At 42.7% G+C, this 20,717-nt stretch overlaps 1 protein-coding gene across 13 annotated transcripts in view; it reads left to right on the top strand.

The window, feature by feature from the left end:
* Positions 1 to 20,717, top strand: part of UNC80 (unc-80 homolog, NALCN channel complex subunit) — a 133,816-nt gene that overhangs the window by 75,570 nt on the left and 37,529 nt on the right. For 11 of the 13 annotated variants that reach the window (XM_068686395.1, XM_068686390.1, XM_068686389.1 and 8 more), the window contains 15 exons: positions 858 to 965; positions 1,742 to 1,880; positions 6,401 to 6,582; positions 6,952 to 7,083; positions 8,115 to 8,301; positions 9,413 to 9,544; positions 10,073 to 10,216; positions 12,213 to 12,313; positions 13,181 to 13,267; positions 14,065 to 14,248; positions 14,931 to 15,025; positions 15,844 to 15,933; positions 16,311 to 16,412; positions 17,395 to 17,575; positions 19,136 to 19,404. In XM_068686395.1, the coding sequence (XP_068542496.1) occupies positions 858 to 965; positions 1,742 to 1,880; positions 6,401 to 6,582; positions 6,952 to 7,083; positions 8,115 to 8,301; positions 9,413 to 9,544; positions 10,073 to 10,216; positions 12,213 to 12,313; positions 13,181 to 13,267; positions 14,065 to 14,248; positions 14,931 to 15,025; positions 15,844 to 15,933; positions 16,311 to 16,412; positions 17,395 to 17,575; positions 19,136 to 19,404 (2,133 nt within the window). The remainder of the gene's footprint in view (positions 1 to 857; positions 966 to 1,741; positions 1,881 to 6,400; positions 6,583 to 6,951; positions 7,084 to 8,114; positions 8,302 to 9,412; positions 9,545 to 10,072; positions 10,217 to 12,212; positions 12,314 to 13,180; positions 13,268 to 14,064; positions 14,249 to 14,930; positions 15,026 to 15,843; positions 15,934 to 16,310; positions 16,413 to 17,394; positions 17,576 to 19,135; positions 19,405 to 20,717) is intronic. The other 2 variants (XM_068686384.1, XM_068686392.1) reach the window with 1 other exon arrangement.

Below are 20,717 nucleotides of genomic sequence, written 5' to 3'. Positions count from 1 at the left end.
ACTGTAGGCCTCCTCTGTTCCTCTTGCTCTGGTATGCCTGAAATGCTGTCATTCTCTGGCTGCCTGGGTACCATTTCCAGTTATCTGGGTTCCAGAGGAGCCTCTCCTTTACTCTCATAGTTTGCAGTATGAAAGGTTGGAGGCAGCTGCACTATGCAGGTCTGGCTGTGTGTGTTCCATGGGGCTTGTGAGCCCCTTGATAAATGAGAGACCCTGTTTTAATCAACAGACCATCAGCTTGAGGAGAAAAGTCTATGGAAACCTGCCATTCTGGGAAAGCTCCCTGGTTTTGTGGATAATGAACACAAACAGGATCTGTCCTTGTCACTGGCATTGGCAATCTGTTAGGGACATCTCTCAGGCTGGCATGAGCTCAAGTCTTGAAGCGAGTTGTCACACGCTTTCTGAGGAACAAGGAAAGACAAGCATAGCTAAGAGGAATTTTGAAGTTGTATGCAGCAAATGGCTGAGTTGGATTTTTGGGGGGAAGCTGTGGACTTTGTACCTCTTAGTGCTAAAAGGGCTATTCACCTAAAATACTTGGTTGTACCACCTGTGAAGATTACACAAAGCATATTCACATTCATGATTTGGTTCACAGGCCACAGCTTTAAGCTTTTAATGGGAAAAGTGATGTTAAAAAGAGAAGAAAATGGGACAAGATATACCATCTCATTCACTGATACCAGGCGTGTTGCTAGCAGTGGAGAAGGCTTTGTACTGCACCTCTGGTACTGGGCAGCTTCTAGTGCATGGAAATTTCTTTTATCTGTGATCTCCCTTTCTAAATTTTGGGAAATCAAAATGTGAACTCGACTTTCTTTTTTGTGGTTTTTTTTTTTTTTTTTTCCTTTCAGTGCTCAGACAAGTCATGCCTCAGAACTCCCTCCCTAAAAAAGAGAGTGATCGATATCAACTTGGAAGGGAAGAAGGACTCTGGAATGTTAAAATATATCAGGCACCAGGTACTGACTGGGCCATATGCTGGTTGGGGAGATTGCTACATAAATGTCAGCTCAAACTGCAACAGGAAGGAAAATATGTATGGATCTTTAAGCCTGTGTGAAGGAAAGAATTGTCGTTGCTGAATATTGATTAATTCAGCCCTGCATGTTTTCCCCAGCTGGGTAATGCTAAATTTAAGCCTCTTGAGGTAACTCTTGTCAAAAAAAGTCCTTTAAACTTGTAGCTCCATTAAATGGTAATCAGCATCTCTGGATTCCCATGGAGATAAGTGCATCAAGATTGGGGATACAAAAAATAAAAATGAATCCACAAATACATTTAGAAACCACCTGCCAATGTACAGCAGTAGTTTCCTATGTTCTTTCTTGTTCCATGTTCCTGAAGAAGCAATGGGCTGTTCACAGGCCTTTTCTTGGTTGTCTGTGGGATTTTCATGGGTATATATCACTGTTTGTGCATCACCTTGGAAGAGTTTTGCTTGCTTTTTGTCCTCTTTCTCCATGTTTTGTTGACATACATCACTAGCATCAGACATGGAACTAGCTTGCAAACACTGCTGTTTTAGTGTAGGCTGAAAGCAACATTTTTCTGTGGAACATTATCTGAAATGGCTGAAACTAGAAGCAATCAGTGAGTAATGTGCAGTCCAAAACTAGGGTGTTTTTGTTGTTGTTTTTTAAATTTTACTGAGTGTGTTGTTCACTGGGGATAGATTATACAGCTCAGCTGTAAGGCACAGCTTTTTGTTGTTGTCATTTCTTTTTTCTTTCCCCAGGTAATGAGCCTCTCCCCTGCACCTTTGTCACTGCTAATCAAAGCAGCTCCTATCCTCACAGAAGAGATGTATGGGGACATACAGCCTGCAGCATGGGAGCTTCTTCTCAGTGTGGATGAGCACATGGCTGGAGCAGCAGGTAAGGGAACCAAATCAGTTAGTGTGGCTGGCCAGACAGATCAACTCACAGCAGGTCACAGGGCCTTGCAAGACAGCTTTCTAGTGGAGGAAGTCTTAATGACACCAAGGGTTTCCTGATGGCTGTTTGGTTTTCATAGACCACATACTTTTGTGCTCTGTATAAAAGAGGTGGTCAGAAGGAAGACGGAAGACAATCTGCACAGCCCTGGTTGTGGTCAATGATAAGAGAAATAATATTGGTGATTTGTGTCTCTAGGGTTTCTAGGCAGAGGAAACAGTGATATAATCTGGCCAGGGTTTACTGAAGTATTTGGTATGTTGCCTCATGGAAATTGTTAGTACCATTTGAGAGCTGATGCAAAAACTGGGAAATGGAATGGAAGTGGAACTGTCACAGCTACTTCTGCTGTGCTGAGAGAAAAATTCTCCTGTTGCATGGAAACAGCAGTGTTTCTTAATGGGTAGTCGTATGGTATGGTGTTTAAATTTTACATTCCCTCTTGGTATTAGATTGTGCAGATATTTGCTGATGGCACATAACTGAGAGGCATTTTTAAGACTGAAGAACATCAGAATATCACATATAGTTTGTTACCTTGGAAAAGCAACTCCAAAAAGGGGATGAAATCTCTTACTACAAAATGTAAGATTGTCTTTACAAACTAGCAGTGAATTTTCTGTTATGAGTTTGGATCTTTTCCCATGGAACTGATAGACATGCAGAGGAGTTCAGAGTGTGTATCAGTTGGCCACGGGATGACTGTGAGTTACCAAGCAGAATTCAGATGTAGAAGCAATAAATACTGTCAGGATGTGTTAGAACAGGTATTTTATTGGAGATAAAAAGTATTGGTGCTGTCGTAAAGCATATCATACAATTACCTAGAGCACAGCACATTCGGGCACAATTCCAGTCACTGAAGAAAGAGACATTTGCATGGACAGGTACAATGAAAGACTGTGAGGACAGTAGGAAGAATGAAGAATCTATATGCTAAGGGTATTTATTTAATTGATTGAGGTGAAGACTGAGAGGCAGTACACTTGCTTTGCGTAAATGCAGTAGACCTGGCAAGGAGGAAGAAATGTTTAAGCCATGGTAGCATAAAGATGAGTATGACTTCTTTCAGGGGGAAAACAAGATTTCTAACCACCAGGAAAGAGAGCAAATGCACTCAGGTTCAATAGTTTGTGAAAGGAATTAGATGATGTGACTTGGGAGGTCCCTTCTAGTTTTATTGTCCTGTCCAAATACTCTTAGCCAATGTATGCTAATGTCAGATGTTCAGAGATCATGGGCCACAACCCTAGAAACAGTGAACATGGCTCAAATGCGAGACACAGATTTCTTAAACAAACCACAAATTAAAGCAATTAAATACATATCTGAGCCAGTCTACAACAAATTTCAAATTCTACCTTTCTCTTCCCCCAGCACCCACCCAAGCGAATAGCTTAAACACTACCATCTTCCACACATCTGTACACCTGAGGGAGCCATAACAGATGTTTTTACAGTGGAGATTTAATTATGGGTATTTTTATCAAAAGCTGCTGGTCATGCAAGAGCTTTGAAGTGTTCTCAGACTTCTCTCCTTTCTCCCTCACACTTCCATCTAGCTTTACCAGTCCTTTGTTTTCCACAGGCAGCAATAAATTCTGCCCTGAAGTCCATTGTTTGAATCTGCCTTCAGTGTTCTTCATCAGTTCTGGTTTCTTCACTTTCTATCTGCTCCTCCACTACACAGTGCACTTCTTCAGCCCATGGGCCTTCTCTGTGCTCTTCCCTTTCCCTTTGCGTTTCCCAGGTGTATTGGGTCTGGCTGGGATGGAGTTAGCTTTCCTCATTACAGCCCCTATAGTGCTGTGCCTTGCATTTGTGGCTTAAGTACCAAGGCTGTCTCTCCAACCCTCTGCCTCCAGCAAAGTCACCAACCAAGCTGGGGGTGGTCAAAAGGTTGGGAGGGGACACAGCCAAGACAGCTGACATAAACTGACCAAAAGGTCTGTTATTCCACACCATTCGATGTTGTGCTCAGCAGTAAAAGCCAAAAGAAGGGAGGCGGAAGCAGGGAACATTCATTATGAAGGCATTTGTTTTCTGAAGCAACAGCCATGAGGCTCTGCTTCCCAGAAAGTGGCTGGACATCACCTGCTTATGGGGAGTAGAGAATAAATCTTTTTCTCTTTTAGCTACCACATGCAGCCTTTATTTTTCTCTCATTAAAGAGCTTTTATCTCAGTGAGAGACCAGACAAAGCTAACCCACTGCAGTCCTCTTTAGTGCCTCAGATGCCCGCCAAGCTATGCTCTCACTCCCCCTCCTCAGCAAGGCAAGGGGAGAAAATAACAGGGAAAAAAAAATGAGGGTCAAGATAAGGATGGAGTTTGCTCACTAGTTACTATAACAGGCAAAAGAGACTTGCATTGTGGAAGATTAATTTATTTTACTGCCATTTAATAACAGATTAGGATACCGAGAACTGAAAACACCTCCCCACTTCCCTCTTCTTTCTAGACTCATCTTCACTCCTGGTTCTTCTACATCCTCCTCCTCCTATCACTGTGGCTTTCCCCTCGGGTTGCAGGGGAAACTTTAGCTCTGATGCCTGGAGCACTCCTTCCTCCTTCGCTTGATCATGGGGTCTGCAGGGTTGTTTTTCTCCTGTTATTTCTCAATCTTCTCTTTTGCAGCTGCTGCACAGCATTTTTTTCCCTTTTAAATATATTTTCACAGGGGCTTAACCAGCTCACGGGCTCAGCTTTGGCCAGCAGCAGCTGCATCTGGGATCCAGCTGGAACTGGCTCTGTCCAACACAGGGGCAGCCTCTGGTCTCTTCTCACAGAGACCACACTGCTGCCCCCCTGCTACCAACGCCTCACCATGTAAACCCAATACATGGGGCCAAATGTGCAAACAGGAACAGAGAGCGGCAAAATAAAGAGAAACAAGCTGTCTGAGGCTGCACTCCTTTATCCCCCTTCAGCTCCTTTCTGGAGGAATAATTTTGACTATTCTTTTTCCTGTATCAAAACCTTACTCAGGCTCACAGAGAAGGTAATAAAGCTTTGCTGCTCTTTCTGAGGAGTGCTGGCTGGCTGCTCCTCTAATACAGCCTGTTAGATACATCTTGCTCCTTTTCCCCTTCGTGAAGGGAGGATTAAAATCCATTTGAAGGTCTGTAGGTAGCTGTCCTGTTAGCAAGAGTGATTTCAGCCCCAGCATAAATCAGTCATCAAGGGCAGACCTGAACACTCACAATATTTCTATCCCCAAGCTGGGTAAAAGAAATTTCCGTGTTACTGGACAACAGCACCATCTACTGACCCCATTCCAGGATGTATTTATTTTCTGGGGGTATGGAAAGCTTTCAGCATGAGCTCACACTTTCACATCAGCCCTACTAAGACCCGACATAGCTGCAGTTAAAGCAGTGAAGAGCAGAACGTTCTCTGAGATGGTGAAACAGGAGGGGCCCTGCAGATTTGGAGCATGATGCTGGAGCAGAACCAGGAGCCTCCGCAGTGCAAGGCAGGACCTAAGCAGTCAAAGAGGAGCTGTGTCCTTCTTCATGGCTTCTGACTGCCTCCCATTAGCACAGCCCTCATGCCTTGCACCTTCTGAATAAGTGGTGAGGCAAGCAAGATGGCAAATGTCCTCTTTCTGCTGTGGAGAGGAATTGTCACCAAATCTAGACAAATTGCCTCCAGTCTTTCTGTGGTAAGCTAGTTGTCATACAAAGGAGCCATGGGTGCTGACACCCACAGAACTCCCACAGCAGCACTGCACCGTTCCTTTGGTTCCTGCTCAGTGCCACTCAGATACACATCTAAATTAATTGGCCTCCACAAGGCTGGAGTTGGGCTACGTCTGTTTATATTCAGATATGCTTTAATGAAGCAACTATGGGCCAGTTCAGCTTCTGTTGTCCTGTCTTCCATTGTGATCTTGTCCTTTGCTTCCCAATATATAGCAACTTAATTTTGTCTTTGAGCCATTGCAGTCATTGCATGGTGCCTAGCTAGCTAAGAACCTGGGTTTTTGTTTTTATCCCATGAAAATAGACAAGTGAGTCTTCTGTTGGGCCACTGCCTCCTGTGCTGAGGGAAAGGCTGAGCTGTTAAACCAGTCTTCACTAACCATCACAGAAGGCACTCGGAAATAAAATTTTAGAAAGCCAAACTGAATTAGTCCTGCTATTCAGGAGATGCTTCTTACTTTAAACCACTTGTGACTGAGATGTTAGTGAGAAGAGCAAAGCTGTATTTTATTTTAAAAGCAGGTTTGACAGAACTTTTAAAAAACATTGCACAGATAATGCTGCAAGGTTCCAAAAGGTAGAATCACACATGCTTGGTTTCATGAAGCAGTACAATTTTTGCTAAGCCTGGTAGACTGCTGATCTTATTTTTGGAGCCAAAGTTTCTTTCTGGTGGGAGTTTATACAGCTGCAAATTTTCCTGCCAGATAAACACAGTAATAAGCAAAACAGATGATCAGATGTTCTCTCCCTGCAGCTGCCATGTTCCTGCTGTGTGCTGTGAAAGTGCCAGAGGCTGTTTCTGACATGCTGATGTCCGAATTTCATCACCCAGAGACAGTGCAAAGACTGAATGCCATTCTCAAATTTCACACACTCTGGAGGTTTAGATATCAAGTCTGGCCGAGGATGGAAGAAGGAGCACAACAGATCTTTAAGGTAGATAGGACACATGAAACACAACGTTGCCATGTGTGGTTTGTCTTCTGGGATAGACGTGTTGTGACATGCTGCCATGAAATTGCCTCAAAATCAGTTTAGAGAAATAAATCATCATGTAAGTCACACCAGAGGGGGAGATGATGTGTAGAACTCCTGTTTAAAAATGGGAGAAGCATAATGGGGTCAAGATAAACACCAGAGAAAGAAAGAAATCTGTCTGTTGTACAGTCTTATGTTGTAGTGAAATGCAGAGCTGGGAATACTCTGCAGCGGTAATTAATGTCTTGGGTACTTGTATTTAATTAGCACTACAGACATTAATATTAGTATGCTGTCATACAAAATGTCTTTTATGGCTTTGTTTAGATCCCTCCTCCAAGTATAAACTTCACTTTGCCTTCCCCCGTCCTGGGGATGCCATCTGTGCCAATGTTTGATCCCCCCTGGGTTCCTCAGTGCAGCGGGAGTGTGCAAGACCCTATAAATGAAGACCAGTCGGTAAGCAGAGATATCTGGGACCGCCAGACATAAGCAGATCTGTATCCCCCAATATAAGGACAGGAACTTACTGGAGCGGGTCCAGAGGAGGCCACGAGGATGCTCAGATGGCTGGAGCACCTCTCCTATGAAGACAGGCTGGGAGAGTTGGGGTTGTTCAACTTGGAGAAAAGAATGCTCCAGTGAGACCTTATAGCAGTCTTCCAGTCCCTACAGGGGGCCTACAGGAAAGCAGGAGAGGGACTATATATCAGCGGGTCTAGTGACAGGACAGGGAGTAATGGCTTTTAGCTAAAAGATGGGAGATAAAGACTAGACATTAAGATATTCTTTGCTATGAACGTGGTGAGGCACTGGCCCAGGTTGCCCAGAGAAGCTGTGGATGCCCAATCCCTGGTAGTGCTCAAGGCCAGGCTGGATGGGGCTTTGAGGAGCCTGATCTGGTGGGAGGTGTTGCTGCCCCTGGCAGCAGGCTGGAACTGGATGATCTTTAAGGTCCCTTCCAACCCAAACCCTTCTATGATTCTATATCATAAGGGTGAGTATTGCTGTTTCTCAGTAAGGGCATGGAGGGAACTAAAACCAAAAGATGTGGCCTAAACTCTGCGTTTTCTTGTCATCCTCTGCTGGGGAAGATCTAGTCAGTACACTGTCCATATAGGGCACGGGACATTCTACGTGAGCATAAGGCTTTTCTGTCTGTTTGTTCAGTGGGACACTCTACTGCATAACACGTGCCTGTGAGAGACAGTAAGTCAGATCTTAGGAGCAGACAGCCGTTATCTCCCCAAAGAATTAGTTCACTTGAACTGTCTGACAGTTTCCTATGTGCCAGTTTGTGGGGTTCCTCATGGGAGAGGTCGGCACCAAGGCTTGTTATAGACATAGCACCTGGTGCAACTGGAGCTGTTTTGATTTGTATTTACAAACTGAGTTGCTGAATGGCACTGAGGACCCTAGTGAAAAACCCAGGATGCATGCATCTTAACCAACAGCTTCAGGCTGTGCTTCTTCTCTTTTCTTCCTGACAGAAGTCCTTTTCAGCCAGAGCAGTGTCACGTTCCCATCAGCGAGCAGAGCACATCCTAAAAAACCTGCAGCAGGAGGAAGAGAAGAAGCGCCTGGGTCGGGAAGCCAGTCTCATTACAGCCATCCCAATCACTCAGGAGGCCTGCTATGAGCCAACCTGCACACCGAGTTCAGAGCAGGAAGAAGAAGGTGTGCTCCAGGGCCAGGAAAAGCCTTCCAGGAACCAGGGAGCACCTGCCACCAACACACAGCACTGCTTGGGGACGTGACATCCAGGAAAAGCAATCGTTAATGCTAGGAAATTCCCTGCTGTGGTGTGCTCACCACCTCAGAGCATGAGCAAGTACTACCACAGTTTAATACCTCTGTAAAGGTGGTGAGCAGCTACACTCATTTGTTGAAGGGTCTAAGTGACTGAGAAAAAATCATAACTAAAAATAAATGCAAAAAAAAAACCAAAAAAAAACCACAAAACCTGAAATATATTGAACACTCGCTGTGTCCCGAGCCCTGCTTACCCCTTTCCCCCTCAGCCAGAATCAATGTAACTTCAGAGCTCTTAATATATCAAAGCTCCCAGCGTTTTGGGAGGTCTGATTTTAACACAGTGAGAATATGGGACAAAAAGAATGATTTTTTTTTTCTTAACTTTAATCCATTGATAATTAAAAGGTGGGAGTATTTGGCAGTATTTGTCCTAAGACACGTAGCTTAAGACAGACTGAACTGCCTCCAGAATTTTCTGTCTTTATGGTATCTAGAGGGGAGGGTCTAGATGACCAGCTCAAACTCATTACTAAAGTTTCAGATGGTTAGAGTTACATGGCATGAGTTGTGCCCTGAAAACTTAGTCTATGGGTGAGGATTTTCAAGCTAACATGGGGTTCAAGCTAAGAGAGCACAAAGATGTTATTGAAGTCGTTACAAGGCATATGCAATTAGGTAATCACACTGGTGTTTGGATCTAAACATACATTGGGAAGTATGTGAGCAGAATTCACAATTCTTAGGAAAAACTAAGCACCACCAACCATGGTGTGTAATAGGATGTAGATGAAGAGAAGCAAGTTAAAATGTGACTCACCAAAGCACTGAACACTCTTACGGAGCAATATTCAGCTGTTTCTCAAAGCATGAGCAAATTGCCTACCTGCTCGTTATAGATTTGAAATTGTTCCTTCTGAGTGTTACCTGACTTGAAATTTCAATGTGCCTGTTTGGTTGCAAGTGCTCTCCTTCAGAAAGCTCCCTAAAGTCTGTCAGCTAGATCTCGATTGACATTTCCCATTCTCTTTGTCAGTAGAAGAAGTTGCCAACCTGGCCTCCCGCCGTCTCTCTGTGAGTCCTTCCTGCACCTCCAGTACATCTCATAGGAACTATTCCTTCCGCCGTGGCTCTGTCTGGTCAGTGCGCTCAGCAGTCAGTGCAGAAGGTGGGTTGACTTCACTTTGGAGTAAACTTTCCTAGGCTTTCACTCGTTGGAAGCCTTTCCTGCTAACCTTTAAAGCTGATGGCATTTTCTTTTGCTGAATGTATTCTCAGGCTTGAACTCTTTATAATAAATTACTGCCGTGCATTATTTTATTCATTCTTCCTGTCACAATGTCCTCCCTTACTTTTCATGTTTCATTTTCACTGAGTCATGCCTTGGAGACCATATTGGCCAAAAAATGGTAATGAAATGAGATTTCGTAAAAAAAGAAAATGTAATGTCTAGAAGAAAAGAAATATAAATTAGTAAAGATAATATCGACAATAAAAATTCTTGATCAAGAAGTTTACTGGAGATGCTGTTTCTTCTTGGAGATGAACAGCAAAGCTGCTGTGCTTGCACAGTGACCAGGCAGCCTATCATTTTTTTCCGTTTGTTCAGCACCTAACATAAATTTTTATCTGACCTGCCTGTGCAGTGTCACAGCTTATCATGGACACTTACCTTCTACTCTTCTTACTGCTCCAGATGAAGAACACACTACAGAGCATACTCCGAACCATCACATGCCACAACCACCTCAGGCTGTGTTTCCAGCGTGCATCTGTGCAGCAGTGCTCCCCATTGTCCATCTGATGGAAGACGGAGAAGTCCGGGAGGATGGAGTAGCTGGTACTGACCTAGATTACACTTCAAGTGATTCTTGCCTAGGAGTGGCAGAACCTGCCAGCTCTTCAAATATTTTCATTTGATAGGTCCCATAACTAAAGTGGGAACAGGTGTAATTGTATTTGCTCTTGTATTTGCTCATAGTTCATGTTTCCTATTAGTAGAATGTTATAAGTGTATATATTTGTTACAAAGCTTATGAATAACCTTTTCAGTCCTCACAAACTAGTAGCAAATGGGTGGAAAACAGAAATGCGATCTTGTAGGCTCTTTTTCTTCTTTGCTCAGGGTTTCCAATGATATTTGCTATCTTTTGGGACCCTGAAAAGGCTCCCAGTTCAAGAAGGATGTTGGGAAGCTGGAAAAGATCTAGCAAGGGGATACCAGGACAGTAAGAGGCCTAAAACAAGTGTTCTGTGAGGAGTTACTGTGGAAACTGGGCTTGTTTTGTGTAATGAAAAGGAAACGGAGAAACTCTACCACACAGGTTGCAGCTTGTGAGGTTCAGGATGCAAATTAGGAAAGAACTTGTCTACCAGGAGCATAGTGCAGTCTCCATGGAATCTCCATCCACCTCCTTCCACAGCAGCTATCAAGCCTTGGCTAGACAAAGCTGTGGTTGACATAATTTGGTGTTGGTGACAGTCTTGCTCCAAGCAGGGCTTGGACTAGAGACGTCCTGAAGCCTATTGCCACCAATATTTCTTTGATCCAATGACAAGTGGAAATCCAGCTATACACAGTTCTAACATTTTGTTTACGGTCTGTGATGTATTTGTAAAGTAATAATAGGTTCTTCTGTATTTGTTTCTCTTAAATGTTTATAGATGGTGGACTGTTGCTCTTCCTTTCTTATCACCCATCATGATGGCTGATTGCACACTTAACTTTCTGTCACATTCTTTATTCCGTTTTGGGTGGGTGTAGCCAGCCGCCTAAATAATATGTCATTTTGTGACAAAGAACTGAGCACTGAAAACAAAACAATGAATAATTCTCAGCTGTTGTTAATCTTCACAGGGCTACGATTAATTATACTTCAGGGAGTTGATCATCAACATAATCCCCTGCCGACTATCTAATACTATCCATTAATAAAAGATAAAGTCACTCAGTGAATCACCGTGAGGTGGCGTTTCCATGCATGAAGTATATATATATATTTTTTTTTTTAATTGACATATTTGCCCATATGGAGTTGTGAATCCAAGCAGTTATTTCTTTATTATTTTTCTGACTACAGAGCTGAAGTGATTCCTATCCTATCATCAGAATTTAGGAAAGGAAAGGCAGCAATAGGACAAGAGGCAACGGCCAGACACTGAAACGCAGGAAATTCCACACAAACATGCATAAGAACTTCTTTACAGTGTAAAAGAATTTCTCCTTCTCTGGAGAAATTCAGGACCTGCCTGGATGCTTTCCTGCTCAACCTACTGTAGGGAACCTGCTTTTAGCAGGGGGGTTGGACTTGATGATCTCCAGAAGTCCCTTCCAACCCCTACAATTATAGAATCATAGAATCATAGAATATCCTGAGTTGGAAGGGACCCTTAAGGATCATCAAGTCCAACTCTTGACACCGCACAGGTCTACCCAAAAGTTCAGACCATGTGACTAAGTGCACAGTCCAATCTCTTCTTAAATTCAGTCAGGCTCGGTGCAGTGACCACTTCCCTGGGGAGCCTGTTCCAGTGTGCAACCACCCTCTCTGTGAAGAACCCCCTCCTGATGTCAAGCCTAAATTTCCCCTGCCTCAGCTTAACCGCGTTCCCGCGGGTCCTGTCGCTGGTGTTAATGGAGAACTTCTGTTATTAGACTTTTTTTCAAATGACTGCGGTGGTGAACAGAAATCCTAGTGCCTCAAAGCAGCTCCTGAGTATTTCAGTACAAAAATGCCAATCGTAGTAGAAGGTTAGGAACATTTGCATCTAAGTGCACCAGTTCAAGGCTTTTCTAAGGGAGGGAGTTCTGACTGTGTTTTCTTTCTGTTTTACAGTAAGTGCTGTTGCTCAGCAGGTCCTGTGGAACTGCTTAATTGAAGACCCCTCTACAGTCCTGCGCCATTTCCTTGAGAAGCTCACAATAAGCAACCGACAGGTAAACTCCTCTTCTCCCCATTGGCCTTGTATATCGCTTAGAGCAGGGGAGAAGATCTGCAAGCAAAATACCTCTGTGGGTAGTATCTGGAGAAGAACATCTGCAATTATAATGTGCCTCAAAGTCTTTTAGGCCATATCATCAGTTGGCTTCAGGCACTGTCAACTGATATAAATGGGGCACAGCTCATTTATCCCTGCTAAGGATATGACTTGCTCTGAGCCTAGCCATGAACAGATGCTTAGCAGGGCACAACCCTTTCTATCAAAAACAGGCCATATTACCTTCACCCATGCCATCCTGTTCAGTTTTTTCTCAAAGGTCTCGTGGCCTTGTCTCTCTGTTTGTCTGTCCTTGGCTGACAGTGAAACTCTTTCCCTTCTACCTGCCTTCCTCCCCACCTTAAGAAATTAATTAGTCTGCATTAAAGAAAGCAGCTTCTAAAAGGAGTGTTAGATTCTGCCCTGATCTCCTACCCAGCAACCACAGTTACTGAGTTGAGCTGTGCTAGATTTCAGTGTCTCAGCAAGATTATCTAGGCAGCTATTTGTTGTGGTAAGCAAGAATTAGTATTATTACAGGGAGAGGGGAGTGCAGAATCAGGATGCTACAGTCAGGACAAATGGCAGTAGGAGGTATTGGTCTCTTTAAAATGAAATATAAGGATGTTGACCCGGGTGCTGTGCCCTGGGTCTTATTTTGGGAAATGTAGGAACAATCACAAGCATAGAGTGCCACTTCACGCACCAACAGACAGAACTGAACAAAGGGATGCAGAAAAATGGGAGGTAACAAAGCTGGGGAAGACAAGTGGAGAAATCCATTTTTCATTTTGTGATGGAAAGAAAACATTTGCTCTTCTTTTAGGATGAGCTGATGTATATGTTAAGGAAGCTTTTGTTGAACATTGGGGACTTCCCTGCGCAGACATCTCATATCCTCTTTAACTATTTGGTGAGTAGCTTGTGAGTAAACTGTGCAGCTCGTAATCTCACCTTTATCTGCATGTGTCGTAAAAAGTTAATGCCACAATCTGCAAAGAAAAAAATGCTCTGTGTCTTTTCATTTATGGTTCCTATCTGCTTCTGGCTGTAGATGCAAAATACTGGGCTTACATCAGCTTTTTATTCCTTATAGGAAGAGGAACCTTTACCTTTTTATTAAACCTCTAGACTTCCTGTCGTGAATTTCTGAGTTAAATCATAGATGCTGAGTTGTAAAGCAATAGGAGGGTCACAATGCTGGAAACCTTTAATTATTTTACTTAATTTTCATTCAGAAAATGCTTTGCTTTTGGACAGTCCCTTTGGAATAAAACCAGGAGCTTCTTTTATGATTGTGGAAAATGCATTTGCTGCAGTTTTTTCAGTTAAGAGATGAAAAACCAGACAAGATGTATGCTGCTCCAGGAGCCTTCCAGTGTTTGTCAGGTGTCTATGTGGCAGCACATCAGAGCATAAGGCAAAGAAGTCTCTTATTGCAGATGTTCTCCCTTTTCCTCATCTACAATGTCTTTTAAGGCTGGGCTGTAATTGCCCTTTTTGCCCCCACTCCCCATCTTCTATTAAAAAAAAAAAAAAGGAAGAGTAGTAGAGGCAGATTGTTCTGCAGTATGTGTAAACCTTCAGGATCTAAGTTTAATGAATTTACCCCGAGTGAAGAAAGGCAGAAGAATCATGATCTTGTTCTGTGTTTATACAATGCCCTGCACAGTTAGAATACATATTACCTGGTGCTCTTATTACCTGCAGGTGGGATTGATCATGTATTTTGTACGCACTCCATGTGAGTGGGGCATGGATGCCATTTCTGCAACGCTGACCTTCCTTTGGGAAGTGGTGGGTTATGTTGAAGGCCTTTTTTTCAAGGATCTCAAACAGACTATGAAGAAGGAACAGTGTGAAGTGAAACTGCTGGTGACTGCCTCAATGCCAGGTATAAGAAAAGAGTCTTTACATCTACTACACTTCGAAGTTCACAACCGCCCTCTACCAAAAGGGAGATCTGTCAGAACTGGATCAGACCTGCTACAAATGACTGCATTTTCTAAGTCAGTTTTCCTTCAGTTGAGGATTCAGTCAGTAAATTCCACCTCTCATTCCTTGAGATTCAGAAAACAGCTTTAAGAGCTCTGAAAGAAGCAAACAGAAGGTGAATGAGAACAGGTATTTCAACGTGGGGCTTTGTGCCAGTTGGGCTGTGAAAGACTGGCAGGAAGATCCTTTTAGGACTGTACCATTCAGACTCAGTTTGATTTAATGCAACCTATCATTTAAGTCTCAAGAAAGCCCAAGAAGGGTGTGCTGTGAGCCTAGGACTTCATGAGTAAGCAAGAGATTTCTTACTGAAAAACAGATTTGACCTTTTATACCTGTTCCTTCCCCAGAGTTGATTTGCTGTTAAAATCACCAGCTCTATGTTTTAGGAACAGATCGATGTCTCATTTACTGTAGAAGTACGAGACAGTGCTAACATTGCATAACGTATTCCAGGCAGGACTGACGTTGTCTGTCTGCCCGGGAATGAATTTTAACTATTGCTTATCCTATATGGGCAGTCTTTTGAGACTGAAGTAAGTAAAAGCCCAGGAAGAGTACATCTACTTTTCTTCTTTTAGGCACAAAGACCCTTGTCGTACATGGACAGAATGAGTGCGACATCCCAACTCAGTTACCAGTCCATGAGGACACACAGTTTGAAGCCCTTCTGAAGGTAGGATTGAGTTTTCAAACTGGACAAACTGCTCAATAGTACATTTACCTGACATACCTGTATGCCAGCAATACATTCTGCCTGATCTTCCTGGTTCAGTGTCAGGGGAGACACCTTGTTGTGACAGGCAGTTCTGTCTTCTTATGAGGACATCTTGGTTGCAAGAAAACAGAATCCCATATTAAAGGGCAATAGAAACACCCTGACCTCATAGCCAGCCAAAGCCCCACAAATGCAAGTACATTTGAATACAATGCAGCTTGTTGGGTATTTGCTGTATATTATCCCTGGATAAATACATAAATCACTGAAATTTTGGTTTTATCAACACTAAACAGGATGATCAGGATTAGAAAGATCAGAAATGATGACTCATTAGCCATGAAAAAGACTTATAAAAGACTCAGGTTTGTCCTACATTAAGTTTTGATGGGAAACATGCACCTCAGTGCTTTGAAAGTTCTGAACTGCAATGTTTCTGTACATCCCCTGCCTCTAAAACTTGATAAATATGTAGTATAGAAATGGAAGCTGCAATACCCATATGGGTCATATGGCCAGGCAAATACATGCAATATGAAGACATCAAAATAAGTAAAATGGTCTTCAGGACTGTGATAACAGCATGCCTTGATTGTCACAAACATATTAATGTACTTCATGATTAAAAAGAAATTAAGAATTAATGCCACAAGAGTGAGAGCCTAGTAGGTTTATGCCTTTATACATTATTAGCTGGATATTCATCTTTTGGATATTGAGGTCTTTCTACAAGATAACGAATAAGTAATAGGATGTTTCTTTTCCTTCCCCTTCAGGAGTGTTTGGAGTTTTTTAACATACCTGAAACACAGTCTTCTCATTACTTCTTAATGGATAAGCGATGGAATCTTATTCATTACAACAAGGTAAGGCAAAGGTCAGGTACTGATTACTTTGTCCTTTCCATCTCATCCCTTTTTAAACATCAGGGTTATCTAAAGGAGAACAGGCAGCCCATAAGCAGAATTCAGACATGCAGGCACCACATGTCTGGTATTTAGTTGTGTGGTGAAAGACGGGAGTTTGTCAGAACAGGGGAGAGGCAGAAGTGGAGTCCCTTGGCTCTTAAATTATTCATGTCTAGCTTTCTCAGAAAAGCTTCACATAATGTTTCACAGTGTCTGGAAGGCCCTGCCCAAAAGTTTCTGAAAAGACTAAAGGGCCTCTTATTTAGTTCTAACTAGTAATGCTGTTACAATTTGCATTTGTTTAAAATTCACTTTATTGTTTCCTTTCCTGGCAGACCTATGTCCGTGACATTTATCCTTTCCGGAGGTCGGTTTCTCCCCAGCTCAACCTGGTACAGATGCATCCCGAAAAGGGTCAAGAGCTCATTCAGAAGCAGGTATCTTACTGTCACTGAACACCTCTGCCCAGAAACAAATCATGTAAATATACCTTTCCTTTCCCTTTAAAAACCTCCACTCATGCTGCATGTGGATAGAGAGCTCTGCTGGAGAAGGAGTATTTGGTGCAGAATCTGTCTCACAAAGGCACTGTCCTCCCATCTTCCAGCCTCAAGACCTGATAATCTGTCTGATCCTGCTCATGTTCTGCAGCTTCCAGGAGCTCTCTCATAGGAACTAAACCCTACCTAAAATGTCAGGGCAGTGCTTTTAATGTGCTTCAGACCCCTGAGAGTGTCATTTCCTTAGACAGTAAGACAACAATGTTGAATTCACTCCATCTGTAGGAAGCTGCATACTTTGTTTTCCACAAAAGCAAAACTGTCCCTGTCACAGTAGCACAGGGAAAAGTAGGGAAAAAAGTTGCTCTAGCTATATCTGCAAAGGATGACACTAAGCAGGAAATAAAAAGGAAGTGGAATGTGGTTAAACTTTAAATGTTTGGTATTAAAAGTTTTATTATGCCAGCCAGAAAACAGACATGATGTTGACCTTTGTCTAAGACCTTGCAGAGAGCAACTGCAACTGTATGGGTTTCAGTTTGGAGTCGGTTTGCCTCTGATCACCTTGGGGCTTACACAGGCAGTTTCCACTGATCTACAAAAGACTAGACAGCACAGTTGCAAAACATTTGACAGCTATTCAGGGTCCGCTACAAGACTGAAATGGAAAGCGGTGTTAAAACTCCTTTATGAACACAATCCATCTTTGCTGAGTGGGGCTAAACCCACCAGTCATTGCAAATTCTAGCAGAATGGCACAGCACTTGCTTTCTGAGTTTCAGCAGGTTCCTCTGGGACTTGAGTGCAATCTCTTTACCATCAGAGAAAGCTGTGGAAGCTAACCTAGAAGAGACTAGATACTTTGTAAAGAGTTTTTTGACCAGACTGATACTGATCCTTGTCTCTTTTTCTCTTCCAGGTGTTCACCCGCAAACTAGAAGAGGTGGGGCGGGTGTTGTTCCTCATATCACTGACCCAGAAAATCCCCACTGCCCACAAGCAGTCACACGTATCGATGCTTCAGGAAGACCTGCTGCGTTTGCCTTCATTTCCCCGAAGTGCCATTGATGCTGAGTTCTCACTCTTCAGTGATCCCCAAGGTACGGCCTTTTAATGGCTTTTTCTGGTGGTTGTATAGGGCCCAGAAGGTTTATGTGAAGAACTTCATTTGCCTTAGAAACACACAGGCTTGTGGCATCACTGAAGGCTGATAAATCTCTTCCTAGGGAAAATGATACATAGCTGCTGACTGGTAAGCATAACAGCAGAAAAAGCTTTGCTATGTTAGGCATCTCTAGACAAAGTTACTTTCTTTGGACCCAGATGAGAATCTATTTATGTATTAAAATTGTGCATGAGGCTACAGCTGGAATACTGTGTCTAGTTCTGGACTCACCAGAACACAGGAGACACCCCAGAGTAGGTTTAAGGAAGGGCCGCTGTGGTGGTTAGTGAGCCAAGACACGTCATATGAGGAGAGGTCATACAAGGACCTGGACTTCTTCAGTTTGAAGAAGAGAAGGCTTGGACATGAGGTAGGGCACCTCATGGCAGACTTCCAGTAAAGCAGTATTGTGGTGAGAACAGCCAGGCTCTTCTCAGAAATGTGCAACAATAGGACAAGAGGCAGCAAGCACAAATTGCAGACAAGAAAATCACAGTTGGACAAAAAAAAAAATAAAATTCTTTACATTAAAATCACAAACAGAGAGGCAGTGCAATCTTCATCCACAGAGATTAGTAGAATCAGTCAAGCAAGGGCTTGAGCCACCTGATTAGCTTTGAAGTTCATCTTGCCTGAGTCAGGGACCTTTGGTTGTCTCATCTAGCCTAAATTTTTCTGTAACTATCATGGGAGTATTTGCACTGATTTCTCTGAACTCAAGAACTCCAGTTGCCAGCTTGTTCCACACAAGCATCCTGCCATTGGGTCAGTGTTTTCAAACCCAGAGATATGAAACACAGTTCAGAGGAAGTGCATAACACCCCACTATGCATAAAAAGAATAATATAAAATAAGAATAATATAAAACCCACATATAAAAAGAAGAGCACAAAATCCACTTTGTGGAAGCATCAGCCTCTAAATGAAGATTGGGCAGACTCTGTAGGAGAGATATAGAAACAGCTCTCTTTTTAGGAACTTTCATCTGAAAGTCAAGTAGAGTTTCCAGGCTGACTTGAGAATTAAACAGGCCACTGTTGCAGAGTGGTAAACATTGGCCAGTTCTGTAACAGGCCCTAAAGACACTTGCTTTCAGAAGCATTATTGGAACTATGCATTGATGTCCTGTTATGTGTGGGACACCTGAAGGATAAAAATTCAGCATAAATCCATGCAGCCATCCAGGTGGTGTGAGAAGAATATACAAGCTCAGATTTGCTTTCACATTTTAAGAAGAGAATTTCCAACTAGGGGAGCAGATCTGCTGTGTGATATTCATCAGTCTTAGTCTTCATGTATTTTGTTTTTAATCGTGGTTGGCTCAAGCCCTGTAGGCACATGCAGAAGTGCAGGATGGGTGCGGTCACTTTGAAAAGGCAGAACTAAGGTCAGTGTTTGTGGAAGGGTTCTCTGGAGAATCCTTTAGCCTATGGGAGTGTTGTGAGGCTCGCTGTTGTAGACAGAGTTGATTGTTGTTGCCTCTTCTCCCCCACAGCTGGAAAAGAGCTCTTTGGTCTTGACACTCTTCAGAAAAGCTTGTGGATTAAGCTGCTAGAGGAGATGTTCCTTGGCATGCCTAGCGAGTTCCCCTGGGGGGATGAGATCATGCTGTTCTTGAACGTCTTCAACGGTGCCCTGATCCTGCACCCCGAAGACAGTGCCTTGTTGAGGCAGTACGCTGCCACAGTCATCAACACAGCCGTGCACTTTAACCACCTCTTCTCCCTCAGTGGGTACCAGTGGGTCCTCCCCAGCATGCTGCAGGTGAGCCATTTCCATGAACAATACAAGGGAAGACTTCAGAGCGGGCATTTTGCTATAGAACTGGGAGTTAATGGATAAGCTTTATGCTTGACTGTAGCCATCTGATGAGTCCTGGTGAGGTTTCAGGCTCTGGGGGCTCTGAGAAGACAAACATCAGATCAGGGTGGGAAGGCACAAATCAGTATTCCTGGGATTGCATTCGCATATCTTCTTGGGTAAATGACTGTTTTCTTCTTTAAGTAAATGGATGTTTGTCTCCCTCACTCTTTACTTTCACACAGAAATACAAAGTTCTTGAAAATTTTTAGACCCTGGGTTTCCCTTGGTGGTTTTTTCCTCCAGGGATGGCTGAAATTTGGGGAATGGTTGAAATATCTAGACAAGCGACGCACTGACTTAAACTGAATTGTATTAACTTTTTAAAGTACAATAAATATATTATCTGCAATTTAAATCACAACAGAAAATTACACTAAACGTTTTTGAAAAACTGTATGCATCTTTTTCATGTGAGTGATGGAAGACATTGCATGCGTTAGGGGTGGAGTTTCTTTTCACTTTGTGGTATGTATATACATATATATATTTTATACATGTGGTATGTATATATACCCTTATGTATGTATATATATGTATATATACCCTTCTTCTGTTAATATTTGGGAAAAATTAGATACAGACAATAAAGAAACATCAATATACTGTCTATAGACAGTAACACTTTCTGCAGGGCTCAAAGAGTGTATCTAAATAGAGATTTAGTAAATAAATAAATTCTTGTGAGTGTAACAGGCCATTGAGTGGCCTCAAAAGCAAGCTAAGGGCTTGTAATTGTACTAAAGACATACTACAAGACACGCTTCAGGCTACTAAACCACTGAAAAATGAGTACATCTCTGCAAAGGTCTCACACAGGTAAAATTTTTAGAAACCTTCAAGGAGCCTTGTGCTATATTGTGAGTTTTGCACCACCATAAAATCTCGGCCTTACCTGTTGCCAGCAAATAGCAAGAAAATGCTAACCACTCCTGCCCCAAAGCTCCTAAGACTTGTACTAGCAGAGATGTGCAGACAGGCAATTGATATAGACAAAAGAAGGAAGCACAGTGAAGTTTTTCCTAGCTATGTTATACTGTTTACATAACTCTGAGAAACAAATCCCACATCTTTGGCAACATGTTTGCTGCATGGTTCAGTGGCCAACTCTGAAGGAAATGCCACTCTAAAAAACTTAAAATATCTTTAAAGTGGGTGGAAATGTCAGTGTGTTGGAGAATGGGCTAGAAGTTCAAATTATCTTGACAAACTGAAGA

Source organism: Anas acuta, chromosome 6 (genome assembly GCF_963932015.1).
Source record: "Anas acuta chromosome 6, bAnaAcu1.1, whole genome shotgun sequence".
Taxonomy (NCBI): Eukaryota; Metazoa; Chordata; class Aves; order Anseriformes; family Anatidae; genus Anas; species Anas acuta.
This window is presented reverse-complemented; position numbering and strand designations above follow the sequence as displayed.